The sequence below is a fragment of the Neolamprologus brichardi genome, chromosome 3, assembly GCF_056152115.1.
Source record: "Neolamprologus brichardi isolate AB-2024 chromosome 3, ASM5615211v1, whole genome shotgun sequence".
NCBI lineage: Eukaryota > Metazoa > Chordata > Actinopteri > Cichliformes > Cichlidae > Neolamprologus > Neolamprologus brichardi.
In genome coordinates, this window is record NC_142106.1 from 44,325,811 (window position 1) to 44,343,485 (window position 17,675).

General features: G+C 39.0%; 3 protein-coding genes across 4 annotated transcripts; all 3 read left to right on the plus strand.

Annotated features, from left to right (window-relative positions):
- Positions 1 to 6,060: 6,060 nt before the first annotated feature.
- On the plus strand, positions 6,061 to 7,563 carry LOC102777905 (protein amalgam-like). Its single transcript, XM_035915038.2, has 5 exons — positions 6,061 to 6,103; positions 6,217 to 6,915; positions 7,009 to 7,125; positions 7,206 to 7,246; positions 7,374 to 7,563. Exons 1-5 carry the CDS (start codon positions 6,061 to 6,063, stop codon positions 7,497 to 7,499), a joined length of 1,026 nt encoding a protein of 341 aa, XP_035770931.2. The 3' UTR covers positions 7,500 to 7,563.
- A 2,935-nt stretch (positions 7,564 to 10,498) lies between these two features.
- LOC102775996 (uncharacterized) lies at positions 10,499 to 12,586 on the plus strand. 2 transcript variants are annotated; one of them, XM_087839382.1, is made up of 5 exons: positions 10,499 to 10,577; positions 10,685 to 11,380; positions 11,476 to 11,601; positions 12,138 to 12,193; positions 12,467 to 12,586. In XM_087839382.1, exons 1-5 carry the CDS (start codon positions 10,499 to 10,501, stop codon positions 12,584 to 12,586), a joined length of 1,077 nt encoding a protein of 358 aa, XP_087695508.1. The 2 variants fall into 2 exon arrangements, with proteins under 2 accessions (XP_087695508.1, XP_006810231.2); XM_006810168.2 differs by having other exon boundaries at positions 12,138 to 12,181.
- A 1,738-nt stretch (positions 12,587 to 14,324) lies between these two features.
- Positions 14,325 to 16,298, plus strand: LOC102797216 (uncharacterized). The gene is made up of 5 exons (XM_087837724.1): positions 14,325 to 14,379; positions 14,464 to 15,165; positions 15,267 to 15,389; positions 15,481 to 15,524; positions 16,179 to 16,298. Exons 1-5 carry the CDS (start codon positions 14,325 to 14,327, stop codon positions 16,296 to 16,298), a joined length of 1,044 nt encoding a protein of 347 aa, XP_087693850.1.
- The last annotated feature ends 1,377 nt before the right edge of the window (positions 16,299 to 17,675 follow it).

Consider the following 17,675-nt stretch of genomic DNA (forward strand, 5'->3'; position numbering starts at 1 on the left):
GTTATTTCAGGTAAGCTCACCACAAAGGCAAGATGCTTATCTCCACATATTAAAGACTGATGTTTGTGAGACGTGTTTTGTTCTAAACACAAAGCAATCCACCCACACAGTGAGGTGTTTAGATGTGTTGTTGTGGTTGACTGACATAAAAAGCTACTTGCTGCCCCCTTTGTTCAACCCCCCGAAACCCCACGATCATGACAACTTTTGATGTCTTAAAACAAACACTTTTCTTCTTTATTGTGTAAGAAAAGGTAGCAAAGAAGCAGCGGAGCAATCTGCTGGAGCACAGTGCTACTTTTTCCCTGAAATTATGGAATTTCATAAGTGAGTAAGTCAGGAAGTTATGCTTTTAACCTGGTGCCATGATGAAATGTGACTGTCATGACTTCATTTGACATTATGTTATTTATCCAGAAAGAACAAACAAACAAACAAACAAACAGAGAGTCGTAAGGAATGGATGTTTGTTCAACTTTGATCTTGTTTCCTATTGAAACGGATGTGTTTTTCAGCCGGCTGAGTAATAAGAAATGCAAAAACACATCTCGCTACTGAGTTCCCACTGTGGTCAACCTATCTAACAGCGAGTTTAAGCCCAGCGGTTTTTTCACCAGTCCCCCCAAACAAACAACCCACCGCTCCTCCGTCCTAACAGGATGTCTATGTGGTTGTTTTTTTATGCTGTTTGTTTGTTCCAGTTGCTTCACAGTAACAGTTGTGACCTGTCACTTCTCATTCTCACGTATGCTTTGACACTTATGTCTATTAATAAGTTCAAAACCTCCCCACAGTCAAGTCACAAAGAAAAAACAGTAGTGAAGTGATGCAGAGCTGAACCTGTTTGAATTTTTAGAGGAAGGAGGAGGAGCAATATGATAAGGTTTGTAGGGGCCTGGCATTACTTTCTGTTCTCTGTTACCATGTTTTTTTTATCCATCCATCCATCCATTCGCTTCTGCTTATCCTTTTCAGGGTCGCGGGGGACGCTGGAGCCTATCCCAGCTGTCATAGGGCGAGAGGCGGGGTACACCCTGGAAAGGTCGCCAGTGTGTCGCAGGGCTAACACACAGAGACAGACAACCATTCGCACTCACTTTCACTCGCACATTCACACCTAGTGGCAATTTGGATTATCCAATTAACCTATCCCCACAAGCTGCATGTCTTTGGACGGTGGGAGGAAGCCGGAGTACCTGGAGGGAACCCACGCAAACATGGGGAGAACATGCAAACTCCACACAGAAAGACCCCGGCCTGACGTTGGAATTGAACTCAGGACCTTCTTGCTGTGCGGCAACAGTGCTAACCACCGTGCCACCGTGCTAAAATATAATTTTTTAAATTTATTTTGCAAAAAAACATTTCATTTGGTTTTAAGTTGCTGCCATATTCCTGTTTTTGATCCATTTTCATGAACTAATTTAAGCAAAGTGCTTCAAGTGTGGGCCACTAAATGAGATATTTTCCCAGCAGCGCAGGCACGCATATGTACTGTGATAATGGAAATGCCACTGAGTGACCTGAATTTACTTCTTGAAGCACAGTGGAAAAACATACATACTCCTCCCCATTGTGGTGTTCACAGTGTTTTTGACCTATTTGGAACAAGGATTCAGTCTACATTCATAGTTTTTGATGGTTTTAAAACGTTTTGGTAAATGATGAGTTAATATTGTTTTAGGAAACCACGATAGCTTCTAGCTTTCTCTGGGTCTACTGAAACTCGGCAAGTACTGCAAATATATGAGTCCAAAATGTTAACGGAAAACTACAAAATAAGTTTGCTGACCTAGCCTCATGTACCTACTGTGCTTTTCCCTATTTTCTGTTGTGTCATTTCTACTTTTTAAAATCTGATTTGACTGATGATGCTATATGATTTTTATATTCAAATGACCATCAGAATTCAAGGCTATAAAAAAATTACCCAAATGCACCAAATTGTTTCACAATAACTACCATGTGGCAAGTCATGCTTATAGGAGCATTTCAACACAGTTTAATTTCAACTCACGAAACCAATCCATTACTGTTGTGTTTTTCTACTCTTGTACCTGTGTACAGCAAGTGAGAGTGACTGTGAGAGATTATTCTTTATATGGTCATCTCAGCCACACATCTCTGCCTGCAAGCGCAGAAGCACCACCTACATGCTGCTCAACAGGCTGCCAATCAGAAGAGTTTGTTTAAAGGGCGGGTGCCCTTAAAGCAGGAGGAGCTAAAGCAGCTTGTTTCTACCAGAGGATGAACTGAGGGTGGTCTCACCAAGGCTCAGTATTCAATAATTATAAAGTATATTCACACAAAGCTACTTTAACACAGTCCCAATAAAAAATTGGAGCTTTTAAACTGCACATGTTCATCTATTTACATGCACCCTTTAAAACTGAAGGCAAAGAATAAGCATAATTACATCAGCTACACTTTGGTTTTTATGATTTGAACACGGAAGAGCCAAATACACAAAACATCCGCTCATTTCTTTTTTCTTACTGCATTGGCCGTCTAAACCTAGAGCTTCAAAGAGCAACTTCTTAATATCTCTGTGTTAATCCTGCTCACTCTAAGTGAAAGGAATTGGAAAATACATAATAACATGTTTGCAGTTTATTTAAATAAAGTACGCTGCTCTGGATTTTTTGTGAACTGACTGGAAAAATAAAGACTTTATGGCCAGATGACCCAAGTGGAAAAATGTCATCTGGCCATGCTTTTTGGAGAAGTTCAACATGAGAACAGAAGACAATAAAATGACAACTGAGAGAAAGAAAAAGTCTTGTCCAACATGCCAAAATCACACTAAACACCTGCTTTTTTCTTCATTACCAGTTGACGCTTTTAACCTGCAACACGACTTCCTCTCAACTGTTTGTAAAAGAACGACAACAAAATGTTTCCATTGTAGCTCTGGCTCGTCAAAGAAGCCGTGAGCATTGCACAGCTTACTGTCACTTTGCACTACTCAGGAAGTGTGGGTTAAAGTGAGAAGACTGTTGGTCAGTAAAGCAGCATCTGTTCTGAGTCAACAGTCGTAGAAGTTTCACCGCAGCTTTCTTAAAACAGTACCTGACCACAAAGATCAAAAAGACTTATATGAGTCACATGCAGTAGTCTACTTCTGCCTGGTGAAGTTCTAATGCAACCAAATGTGGCAAGTGCGAAGCTGAAAGGAGCCAATGAAAATGCTACGTTAGCTAAAAGTATGAAAATGGATAAAAATACCTGACAACAGTCAAGATTGTTCCCTTTTCACCACCAAAAACATGTAAGTGCATGTAAGTGTGCATTGGAATCTTTTACCAGGGGCTCTAATCTGGCACCCTGAGTCATTTTTGTCAGAGTGAACCTTCACTCTTGCCAGTTACTGGTGAAATGTCTGGACTTCACAGTCATGTGCATGTACGTTGACATCCAAAACATTTGTGGGAATGGACCAGAATATTTTGTCACCTTTTGAAAGTACATCGCCACTCATTACAAAACTGAAACAACCCAGAAAAAAGAAGAGAACAATGGTGTGTGTGTGGGCGGGTGGGTGGGTGGATGGATGGGTGGAGGGTTGAATAATGCACATTTCCTGCAATTTTCTATGAATTTCTAGTTCATTGTATTGCAGTGGCATGAAGTGAAATCAACATCTGTCAGCAAAAAAAAGAAAAGAAAAACACAACAGGATCTGTCTCTCCTCCAGTTGTCACTGCCCTGTCCACACACAGAGTGCGACCTTTGACCAAACATATGTGCACAGAACCTGTGAAACTACAGGAAATAAACAAGCGTTGCAAAAGCAATGTTACGTTAAACCTCGCTGTGTAATCAAACCAACCATCAGGTTGAGTTAGGGACTCAGCCCACTTAAGTTCTTCCACACCAAACTTCCCACAAAGTTGGGAGCATGAAATTGTCCAAAGTGTCTTGGTATGCTGAAGCACTATGAGTTTCTTTCACTGGAACTAAGGGGCCAAGCCCAACTCCTGAAAAACAACCCACACCATATTCCCCTTTCCACCAAGCTTTACACTTAGCACAGTACAGTTGGACAAGCACTGTTCTCCTGGCAACCACCGAACCCAAACTCGCCCATTGGATTGCCAGACAGACAAGCATGAGAACATGGCTTCAGTGCTCTAGAGTCCAGTGCTGCGTCGGACACTTTGAGTTGTGCTTTGTAATGTAACTCTTGGATCAAGCTTGACCATGAAAACCCACTCCATGAAGCTCTCTATGCACAGTTCTTGAGCTAATCTGAAGGCCACGTGAAGCTTGGAGGTCTGTAGTGATTGACTCTACAGAGAGTTGGTGACATTTGCACGCTATGCGCCTACTCAACTCTGTGGTTTTATGTGACCTAACAGTTCATTTATGAGTTGCTGTCATTCCCAATCAGTCCTGCTTTTTAAAAACACTTTCCTGTAGCAAAGACATTTCATGACTGGTCTTGTTGCCGATATTCTATCACTGTACCATGCTGGAAATCTGAGAACGACCAGTTCTTTCATAAATGATTGAATATTCTGAATGTATAGGTTCTCGATTTTATACACCTGTGGCCATGGGAGTGATTGGAACACCTGAATTTAATGTTCTGGATGGGTGAGGGAATACTTTCATCAATATAGTGTAGGAATACCTTTCTTTGTGTGGGCAGACAAGTCCAAGTCAAATCCAAGTGTTACGAAACAGGCATGTGGCTGACTAAGATCAGACCTAGATGTAGGTCTCAGCAGGCAGAATTAAACTCAAAACTCAGCTTTATTAGCTGGTAACTGGCAGAAAACAAACAGGAAAAGAAAAACTGATAGAGTGGGGTAGGTAGTAACTGACAAGATGTAAACAAACATGTAGAGATGATAAACTTCAAGAGGACACAAAAGGATGAAACACAAAGAGATGACTACAGGAACAGGAAGAGATTAACACAGGAACCAGGATTAAATATTTATGAACTTGACAGAAAGAACAGGGAAAATCAGACAACCACAAAGACAGGGCACAGAGAGGCCAGACAGACACGGGGTCACAACTGGTGAGCTAAAAACAGTAACAAACACTGACTCACACAGGAGACGCTGATTACAAGTCACAGAGATGAAACTAGCACAAACTGGACACAAAAGGGAACTAACATAATGAGACAAGAAACCAAGAACTATAAATAAGAATATAATAAGAACTACGATGTAGCTGAAAAGTCCAGAACAAGCTCAAAAATGCTGAGTTGGAGACCCAGGAGCAATATAAAAGTCATTTTTAATCGCTTTTCAATTTGAAATACTTTCAGACAGCATCAGATGGTTCCCAGAGCAACTGCAGTTTTTGTCACTTCCACGTTAGCTTCATTTTTCAGGTTGTCCCTTGCACAAATTATCGCCAAACCCTCCAACCATTGTCGATCCTGAAAACATCTGTACACCAATTTCTTCATATATGACCATATAAATCTGAGATTTTTTAAAATGTCTACAAGTACAGGAACAAATGTGAATTCCTCCCTTATACTCATTAACTGGATCACAGCATAGACAATGTTGCCATTAACCATAACATGTCATTATTCACTTTAGTTGGTTTAAACTTCTTGACCTGATTTCTGCGTTACTTTCTGTGTCTCCCCCCACTAACACTCCCTCTTAACCCACGTAACTATTTAAACACACCTCCCCATACAAATTCATGCAACTATGAAAACTTGCGTTGTGACTTAAACACACATCTATAGATCAGATATTAAAAAACACCCTAGATGTGTTGCAGAGCAAATACAAACACACACAAACCTCTATAACTAACAAAAATTGGCCCAAGAAACTTTCCGACATAAAATACACATTACCACACCTTCTGCCCTTAGTACAGCAACAATGATGTCACCAAAAAAGACTTGAACCCAATCACACCTCCAGTCACCTGATCAGTCTGATCTTTTGGAAAGAAACAAACTGTAGTTCTGAATTTAAAACCAACCATTGAGCTTAGCCAATCACAATCAGTCTTCGTCTCCTATAAGAGTTGGGTGCGTCCGTAAAGGCACACGATACATACTGCAGAGCTGCAGAGATGATGCCCTTTTGTGCTTTTCTTGCACTTCTATATAAAATCTGTGAGTATTTTTCACTTTTTTCACAGTTTCTTTTTTCAAGGATGTAAATTCTAAAAAGAGACTGATAAGATGTTAAAGATATAATTAAAATAATTGTATGCATTTCTGTCCAGGTCAGGTGCTAGCTGCTCACAAGACCTCAAGTGTAATTCAGGAGAGTGGAATCAAGATAGCTAAAGTCGGGGAGAATGTAACAATAACATGCATTTGTCAAGATGATGCTGTAACTTTCCTTTCTTGGTACCAGCAAAGCCTGGGTGGCAAACCTAACATCATATCAACTCGGATGAAGCACAACCCAGAAGCTGATATCTATGCACAGTATAAAGACAGGTTTAAAGTCCTTGTAGAAGGTAAAAAAGAATATCTCAAAATCACAAACCTCAGCCTGTCAGATTCAGGGACGTATTACTGTGGGGTTTTAGTCTTTAACGCTATTGAATTTGGACAAGGACTTTTCCTTCATGTCAAATCACCAGCGACCAGCATCGGATCTGCAATAGACCAGCCAACGTTGAAGCCGCTTCGCTTGGGGGACTCTTTGAACTTGACCTGTACAGTGGAAGCTGAACCATGTGCAGGGGAGCTGAACCTTTACTGGTTCAGGCATGGAGCGTCTCAGTCTACAGTCATGTATCCCAGCGAGGGACACGTGTGTGCAGACATCTCACAGGAAACACCTCACAGGAAAAATTGCACTTTAAATCTTGCAATAAAGTCAGTGAGCTCCGCTGATGCTGGGATCTACTACTGTGCTTTGGCCTCCTGTGGAGAGATTATTTTTGGAAATGGAACAAAGGTTGAGATTGCAGGTAGGTGATACTGCAGGAGGGTGACTTCATACTACGGTTTCAAGCAATCTGTGAAACACTGACTGTGTAACATCTGTTTTGTGTGTGTGTTAGGTTCCCCTGTCTTAGTTTATCTCCTGAGCGCGGCATTAGGAGGTTCCTTTATTGTGCTCTTTGTCTTGGCTTTCATCATGTACAAGCTTAGGAAAAACCTCTGCTCTGTCTGCAAAGGTGAGGTCTCTGCCATCTCTAATGACAACAATCCTCTAACTATCTGACCAGCATGCTTATTTATTTTCTTTGATTTGCAGGAGCTGTTCCTCATCAAACCTGTACAGTCTCAGATGCAGTGGTAGGTGAAAAAGCCTATAGAATCTGCTCACATGTTTTTAATAGAAGCAGAAGCTATATTTATATTAGATATGATATGTTTCCAGTTATATTTTAACACAATCCCCCCATTTGTCTGTCACTAACAGAGCCAAGATGCAGACAGCCTCCACTATGCAGCTCTGAGTCTGAAGAGGAGTAGTAAACAACATCGTCAAGAAGAAAATGTGGATAATATTTGTGTGTACTCTAGAGTAAAGAGCAGAAAAGTGTGAATGGATGCAAAGATACTCACTGCCAAATGTAAAATCATGTAAAATAAAATATATTTTGTGTGTACCAGCTGGATGACTAATAACTATTGTGAGCTCAGCATTGTTATACATAGACTATCAAACTGAACCCAAATGTAGTGTAGAGAAGCATAAAAATCCCCCATGATCTATTAATATCTTCGTAAATGCAGGTCACAGCTACAGTAAGTTCTCACTGTTTACCTTTCACTTCTGTGGTCAAGGTGATGTGAGCGACAGAGTGTAAGTTTCCACTGGTGGAAACATAAGTCCTACGAGAGCTTAAACACAGGAAGACCGGGCTGTTGCCCCCTGGCCACATAACCTCTCATGTTTGCAAGCCCACTCTCACAAGACGTGCTGTGTACGTGAAAAACTAAAAGCAATCGGCAATAAACTACGATTATGAAAAAAAGATCGAAGGAGATGGATTTCTTTTACATACCTTCAGCTTCAACTGTGTGAATGCATCTCTTGCTCCACAGGAAGTTGCTTCTTTGTAAAAACAGCAGTCATCCATCCTGAACAGTTTCAGTTCCCTAAAAGTACAAAAAGCTTCACTTTTTAGGAAAGTCATTATAGTTTAAAGTTATCTGCTGCTTAGTTGTTTTTGTAAAATACATAAAATATTAAAAAAATAAAACCCAGAGCCAAAGCTGTGGCCCTGCATTATTTGCAATGAACTGAGCATCCATTCATTAAAACAAAACAAAAACACGTTTTATGTTTCTAACATTTCAAACTAAATGGTGGGTAATAGTAGCATCCTGACCCAGTACAACGATTTGCTCTCAGACTGCAGCTTACTTTTTCAAATCAGTTCAGTTTTATTTATAAAGTGCCAAATCACAACAACAGCCACATCAAGGCCCTTTATTGTAAGGTCTAAGCCTCTGCAATAATACAGACAAAACCCCAACGACAACCACCTTTGAACAAGCACTTAGTTGTTGCTAAGTGCTCAAACTTTCTTTTAATGAGAAGAAACCCGCAATAGAACCAGGCTCAGGCACAGCTAGTGATCTGCCGTGACCACTTGGGGTTTATGGGACAGGCCTCTCATCTGTGGAAGCAGCTCCCACTTTGGATTCAGGAGAGGGATAACCTCTCTACTTTAGGTTCTTAAGATTAGGCTTAAAATGTTCCTTTTGATAAAGTATATAGCTGGAACATGTAACCCTGAACTCTCCTTTAGTTACTCTAAAGTAGGCCTCATCTGCTGGGGGCTTCCATTCATGCACTGAGCACCCTCCTTGTTACTTGTTACTGTTGTACTGGGTCATTTAGGCTCACTCATGCGATAGGTTGATAGGTGTGCTAGCCAATAACTGCTAATAGCTGTCTGCTAGGCCTCAATTTTGTGAGCAGAGTGATGCTATTTTGTCTTATGTTACTAATTACAATGTTTCTTTGTTCTACTGGTTTATGCTAATTTATGAACCAGCATGGTAATATAGTTTACCCATGTACAGTCAGTTGTGATCACTTAAAAAACATCCATATTTTCAAACTGAAAATATATAGTATACAGACTTAACATAATATGTTACTATGTCAAAAATGACACTTTTTGTTAACACAGTAATAGAATGTGATATATTATAATGCAGATTACTCTACTAAATTCAGAAATAGGAAGTTACAATAAGAATGATATGATTAGGTTTTTCAATTATCTGCACAATCAATAGATAGTAAGGGGGAAAAAACATCAAACGTGTATTTTTCCTCCTGCGTTTATGTGCAGGGAGACAGTCTAACGTTTGAGGAGTGGTGATATTGATATTACTTTTATCTTTATTGCACAAAAGAACAAGAGTTTCCACGTAAAGTGCACATTGCATCTAGAACAGAAACAGCCACCAGCATTACACTGGCTCTTTGCAAGGATCCGCACACACAGCGTGCTAACACAAAGCTAACAAAGAACCCAGAGTGAGTGTATGTCAATGCCAGCCCTGGAGCCAGAGCCCGATCTTCAAAGAGTAAAAAATCAATGCAGTCATCAACAGAGTTGTCTCACTGTAGCTTCTATTTCTGCACGTTCCTGCAGTTTAATAACAGACGCAGTTGCTATGAAGCATCTTTGTGTTGTTGTTGTTTTTTTTTTAAATACCGGACATACGCATGTCCTTAGTAGGACAGAGATTTGTGTCAGTCAGCTATGTGACAGTGTATTTCTGGTACTACAGTGGGTGACATCACAGTGGTTACATTCATATATAGTCTATGTTAAAAATACCACATGAAACATTTCTGTTATGCTTTCTCTTACTTTTCTTCACGTTGAGCCATATGGTGTTAATTAAAAACAAAACACCTCTACCATGATTAAATAGATCTCCTTATGCTGTTGTGTTTGTATGACATTGTATAACTACACAAGCTGTACAAAATAAAGCACTAAATCTCTCAGTTTTTATCCACATGAACACTGAAAAAGTCACAAAAAAGACCTAAACATTATACAATATGACTAAAGATACGTTTATTGTAAAGTCTGTGAAGGCTCACAAGTTTATTCTTGTTCATAAACATTACGGTGACAAAATCAAGAGGTGAGACCTGGCTACCAAACATGCATAATACATTCAGACCTTCAAAGCATGCTAATGTTAACTAGCCAATGCTAATGGTGAACATTTACATATGTTGCAGGTTGCAAAGCACCTTCATTAGTAGAATAACATTAATTGAGTGATGAGTAAATTATTCAGTAGTACTCATGTGATTGGTCACATGTACAGGCAGAGCCTGCCATAATGTAAACTGGATGTACATTTTCTTCAGTAAATCTGCACAACTTGCTCTTTGAAATAAACTTTTTCAAATCTGCTTTGATTACCTCCTTTGTAGATCGTCTCATAGACCTAAATGAACCCTACAGGGGGCACTGAGCATGTGATCTTTCAGTCATTCTGAGTGACCAATCAAAAACAGTCTTGTCTCTGATAAGTAGAGAACGTAAAGACCTTCTCTCAATGGTCCACAGCAATTTGAACAAAATGACAGCCCCACTGTTATCCTTCTATGTGGCATATCTACTCTCAGGATCAATAGGTAAGTTGCATCTTAAATAATATTGTTGACAGCTATACAATCTCATAAATTCCAATACTTATCCAGTTATTATATTAAGTTCATTGTGTTTTTTCTTTTATTTTCAGTTCATCTGGCAGCTCTGAAGCTATCACCATCATTAAATATCACATTTGTTAAAGCTGGTCAGGATTTAACTTTAAATTGTTCATTCAATCAAACTACTGTTGCAGTGATGTTTTACTGGTATAAGCAACCTCTGGGACAGAAACCACAGCTGGTGTCGAAATTCTATAAGCATGAAAAAGATGGCACGTTCACTGATGAATTTAAGAATGAGTCTCGCTTTGAACTGGAAACTATGAACTATAAAAACAACTTGAAGATCTCAAAAGCACAAATGTCAGACTCTGCTACTTACTACTGCATAAGTGGCTATTCATATGTGTATGAATTTTTGGAGGGGATTATCATCCAAGTGAAGGATTCAGATTTGGTTTTCCAAGCTTCAGTTCATCAATCAGCACCTGAGACCATCCAGTCTGGAGGCTCTGTGATGCTGAACTGTACAGTGCACGCTGGAACCTGTGAAAAACACAGTGTTTACTGGTTCAAAAACTCTGAAGAATCTCACCCTGGACTCATCTACACCCACGGAGGCAGAAATGATCAATGTGAGAGGAATCGCAGCTCACAGACCCAAACCTGTGTGTACAACCTGAAAATGGAGAGTCTCAATCGGTCTCATGCTGGGACCTACTACTGTGCCGTGGCTTCATGTGGACACATACTGTTTGGAAATGGGGCCAAGCTGAACATTGAGGGTAGCTACTGCTCCTGTCTCTTTTGTTAAACAGTAACAATAGTTTCTAATCAAATACGATGTATGTGGTGTCTTTTAATGTCTGGTTCTCTACAGAAGAGGGGGAATCTTTTATCTATGTGTACGCCTTGAGCGGAGCTTTGGCGTTCAACTCAAGTCTGTTGGTTTTCCTGGCTTATGCAGCCTATACCTTGTACAAGAGAAAAAACTGCAAATGCACAGGTAGGTTAACTGACTTCTTTACATTTTACTGAATGCAATAACAAGGCAGAAAGACATTAATAAGTTGCTGTTAGTCATAATGCTCATTGTTACGTTAACTGAAGACATCAACTGGTGTTTCTTCAGCACACTTGGTTGAAATTTTTGGTCGACTCGCTTAAAGTCCAGATAATGTGTACAACAAGTACATTTCTTTCTTTCATTTTTCTTTTTAACAAAGTTATTTCATAAATATTTATACTACATAAATGCAATTTGTACTTTTTCTTACTGTCAATTGCTAAGATGTAAAAAAAATTCTTAAATGTAATTATTTATTTATTTTGTTTACTGGAATGAAATGAATTAGCTCAGGACATACCTAATTTATTATTAAGTCATAGGTGGTTTACTGAAACAATCTTAGTACTTCAGTTGTTCAGTATATTAAAGTCTGCAATTCTGTGTTGACTACATATGGAGAGTAATAATGGAGAGTCATTTTGTCTTGACTGAGTTAAAAGAATGATCATTTTTTTCTTTCTTTTTATGAACAGACCCTCGCGCGGAGTCTTCAGGGACCTCGGATCCAAATGGAGATGTAAGTTTTTCTGTAATATTCTAATTTTTAAAAAATTATCAGTGAATAAATTAACTGTTTTTCAAGACCTTACAATGGAAGGAAAAAAAACACAGAATGAAGAGCACCTTAACAATTCAATGCATTGCAGTATTACATATTCTTGTGAAGGTCACAATGTTCAGTTTTCACTTGTAGTGGTTTGAAATTAATTTTATTATAAGTGGGGTTTTCTTTTAATGTGCCATCCAGTGGTTATGCTGGCTGGTTTAAGGGCAACATTTTTCTTTCTTTTTTTCTACACAGGCATCCCAAGATGCAGACCATCTCCATTACGCTGCTTTGAAGGTAAACAAGGCCACCAGATCAAGAAGGCAGCAAGAGGACACCCTTAGCCAGTGTGTTTATTCTAGTGTGAAGCAATAAAGCTGGACATGTTTTCTTTGTTGTCTCTGTGAGAAAAATGACACATTTTTTGCTTTTTTGTTTGTGTGGTTTTCTCCTCCGTAAACTAAATGTAAATCTGCGGCTTACAAAATAAACAGACATGTTTGCTTAACTGCAGCTGAGCCAGGTTCTTTTGTCAAATGTGTGATATTTCCATTGTCGCTGTACTTACATTGCATTCACGATGTACAGCGAGCGACATACAACTGTACAACAGTTGTGTGGTTTCACAATGCACCTTTGTGTTGCAGAGCTTAAGATCTGAACAGCCCTCTTCTTTTAACAAAGCCTGCACATAATTAGCGCTTCACCCTCTAGTTCAACACACATTATTTGATTCTAGATTGATTTTTGAATGAAACAGTCGCATTAACACAATCTGAGTCAGGAGGAAACAACCGGCATGGCACTGCAGATGTGACTCATGCAACACAGCCTTCTTCCAGGTGTGGTAGGTTGCTCACACAAAGCTGCAACCATTTCACAACAACAAGTCCCACCACCATTGCAAAGTCTAAAATGATTATGTGACATACACAAATCTTCCAGATTATCTGCCCTAAATGTATCGATGGCATCTGAAAGCCTTTGCAGGTTGTTTACTCTAAATGTGTCGTCTGCGCACAGCAGAGCTGAGGGAGTCTTTTTTTAGCGTCTGTGTGGTTGATAGGCAAAAAACATAGCTCTCAGTATACTTCAGCCATGCACTCCTGTAGGACCCTTTGCACTCTTTGTGGTCTCAAACAGGAAGTCGCTGCATTGTTTTTGTACATTGCAGCCACACAGTTTAACTCGGCTTACCAATTACTCTTTTGGTAGTTAAAAAAATACAACAATCTGGTAATTACAATAGTTTGTTTGCAGTTTCCCTGAAGAGCAGGTGTCCTATACTAATAAAATAGCTAATATTATTAATAGTCATTTTAATAGCTAACATTTGTGCATATGCACACTCTGTGCATGTATAATATAAGTAAACATTACCACCAACCGCAAATAGCAGCTATTTAGAGATTAGCCTGAGCTTCTTTTAATGACTCCCAGCAAATCTATTTGTGCTCCGCCCCATATATCAGCTCTTAAACACGAGTCCTTCATATATGAAGCAGTGAATACCCCTGTAAAATTTGCATGATGTAAAAAATATATATTTTATATATTTTCTAATGTTATCTTGACATAATGGTTTTAATATTACCATATTCTTCCGGGACTCATTGGTTACCTCTTCAGGTTTTCTGTCTGTGTTAGCACTGGCACTTGTGCAGAGTATTAAAAGAAAGTGTTGCCCACAATTAGCTAACATAGACACACCCAGCTGTTGCTAATACATTTAATATAAAAATCAGATTTTCCTTTATGGACCAAGACTTTTTTTGTTACTGGAGAAGATAATGCATGGGTAATACAGACGTGCAATACATGAAAATAGTTAACGTACCATTTAATGTTACAGTTTGTCATTTTCTGATATGTTGTGATCAAAAACAGCAATTTACAGAACATCAAGTAATGAAAGTAACAATAGTTAAAGCAATGTCATAGTGTACCTGATTACATTTAAGTTTAAATTAAAGGGACAGAAATCGGTGTGGAACATCACAAGTCTTAATGCTCCTAGGCGTTACTTCTCGTTAGCCAATCAAATGCAGTCCACTCAGTGGAATAAAGGGCTTGGTGAGAGTCAGTACATTCAACAGGATACGATGTGGACACGATGATGACTCTAAAGTTCGCTTTGTGTCTGACTTGCTTGGCACTTGGTTTTGTAGGTAAGTTGTCTCTTCTAAATACAGCTGTATAGAACATATATGATATATATAATCTTTTAAAATCAGTGTTTTTTTCCTCATCAGCTCAGAAGACTAACCTGAAATCCTCAGTTTATGTGCGTCAAGAAAGTGGTTTTGTGTCGCCTAGCGTTGGTGACAAAGTGACTTTGCAATGTTTCTACGAAGAAGACGCAGTGATGTCTTACTGGTATAAACAATCTCTGGGACAGAATCCAAAGCTTGTGTCTAAATTTTATAAACATGAAAAAAGTGGCACGTTTTACAGTGAGTTTGAAAACAATTCTCGTTTCTCACTAGACACTGGAAATGGTAACAATCACTTGATCATTTCAGATATACAGATTTCGGACTCAGCTACTTATTACTGCATTGGTATCTATGTATACGATTTTGAATTTTCTGAAGGTGTTACTGTCAGTGTAGAGGGTTCAGGGATAAACATCCAAACTTTGCTCCATCAGTCTGAGCCGATGGTTCCATCTGAAACCATTCAGCCTGGAGGCTCTGCTCTGAACTGTATTATACACAAACATACCTATGATGGAGGCCACAGAGTTTACTGGTTCCAGGACTCCACCGAATCTCATCCTGGACTCATTTATGCCAACGGAGTCAGGAGTGATGAGTATGAGAAGACACAAACACACACCTGCTTCTACAACTTACCCATGAAAAGTCCTAATCTGTCTGATGCTTCGAGCTACTGTGCTGTTGCCTCATGTGGACACATACTGTTTGGAGACCGGGAAGAGCTCCACTTAGAGCGTAAGTAGCAATACAAAATAAGTTTCATATTTGCATGACTGTGACTGTTTTACACACAAAGCATGTTCAAAAATGTTTGTTTCACTCATCTGAACTTGCAGATGAGCACTCTGTTGTCTTGGTGTATTTCCTGAGTGGAGCGTTGATAATTACCATTATCCTGCTGCTTATACTGTCATACGCAGCACTGACGATTAATATCAAAATGAAACGCCAAAGTTCAGGTAGGCTGTGGTTATTTTTCACTCATGTTTAGGTAGCATATACAGTCATAAAGACTTAAAAAGCATCTTTGTCTCCAACCTTCATAACCAGACTCTCAAGCAAGATCTGCAAATGCCTCAACTCCAAATACAGAAGTGAGTACTAATCTGCCAGTCTAACTGTATGTAGACAGACAGAAGTGGGTTGCGCCAGTTTTCTAGTTTGTGATGTTGCAATCTTTGCATTTCTACTATCTTAAGCAACAGAAAATTATGTTTGGACCTATGTTTACTAAAAACTATCTTTAAAAACAAATAAGAGGAAAACTTGCCACATACAGTTATGGCTTCCATCAACATAATGACCAACCATTGGAAGTTATCAAGTTTGAAGATATCAGTACTGTATATGGACAAAAGTACTGGGCCATCTAAACATTAGAACCAGAAGAGCTGCTCGGCTATAACAAAACATGCCACGGTGCAGTTTTTGTGTTGATGTAAATACCAGAGGAGGTTTGAAACTCTGCAGTTATTAAGCCAGCAGAGAGTTGGCAATTTTGACACATTTCTGTGGTACAAGGAGACGTGAGACACAATATAAATGTATACATATTGCAAATGAAGTCTGGTACGAACTGTGAGATTCCCACCATCAACTGCACCTGCCTGCTACTGAATGTAAAGCAGCACATTTGATGATGCATTTATTCTTCCAGGTGTGTAGATGTCCTTAGCAATGTGAAATTATGTTGTAGTGGCAATAAAGATTAATAAAGTACTAATTTTAAATTGTTATGTTATTATCAGGGCAACCAAGATTCAGACAACCTCCATTATGCTGCTTTGAGGGACCACAAGGTCAACCGATCCAAGAGACAAAGAGACAACACAAACACCGAATGTGTGTACTCCAGTGTCAAACAGTAAACCTGGAATTTCATTTGTAGCCATGTTGTCCTGTAAGAAGAACTGTGTCTTTAAAGCATTTGTTTTTTGTTTGTTTTTTAGATTTGTTGATTGTTGAAGCATTGTTGTAATATATTGTGTATGGCAAGAAGAGAACTACAAGCCAGAGATAAAGAAAGGTAAAAGATTGCTACATAAAAGCCAGTAGAACTGTGAGGAACATAAGCTAGCAAGCTCATATTACAAATATTACAAACTCAGTAATGCAAAAGGATCATAAACAGAACGTCTCTGCAAACTCTAAGTGTGGCCTTCAGACTGCACGCACAGAAACAGCAGGCCTGTGCCTTCTCATAGCAGTGTTGTGGTAAGCAGGCACTTAACTTCTAAATATGCAGTTACACTGAACACGACAGGAAACAATTTATCAGTGAAAATCTTCTGATAATTTAAGACATGTCATATATCTTTCACAACTGCATTTGCAGAATGTTGTTCCATTTGGTGTTGTTTGCACACCTGAAACCAGAGAAGTGAGACTTCTGTGTGGTCAACAGTCAAATGACTTTCAAAGTGCTTTGAAGAACACCTAGCTCACTTTGTCTTTCTGGTTTCAGACAGGAAGTGTCTGCAGTGTGTTTATGGACTGCAGCCATGCAGTATTAATGATGCTCAAGTTTCTTCAGTAGACTACATCAAAATACTAAAATAAATCAAAATGTAATCAATCACATTGTCTTTGTTTTATTCATTTTATTCATATAGGATGCACTCTATAACTATGTTGCTTCTTACCCACACAAAACCAGTGAAGCCCAAGCTCTTGTGGCCTTTCAGTCTATAAGGTTCACACACATTTTAACTAACACAATTCTATGACAGACATGAAAAATAAAATAAATGTAAATAAAATGTATATAAAAATAAATGTAATTTGGTGCAATATAAACATTTCCTTATGGCTAAAACATGAACCAAATATCAAAAACTTTGTTCTATGGCCCCACTGCTTTTTTCAGATCCATTTTTTTGGCTTTTAGCCTTTACTAGAGGACAGTGAATACAGATGCAGGAAGTTTTTGACCTCCTTAACCAGGAGAACTGTACTGAGATCCAGTATGATCCCAATTAACATAAATGACTGAGACTTAGTGAGTGAGAGTTCAATAAAAGTGACAGTAGCTGTAGGAGGCAGCTGTGTCAGAGACAACAAGAGTGAACTACCAACCACTACACCTACCAATGTGATGACGCCTCAATTAAATCGTCGTTCATCTTTGTAAAATGTTGTAACATCACCTTTCTAGTTGTACCTCCATTGCTAGACTAGAAAACAGCTATGAAGATGCAGGTCGTTACACGTGTCACCAGGGTGGAAAAGTCAGTGATGGGGACGAA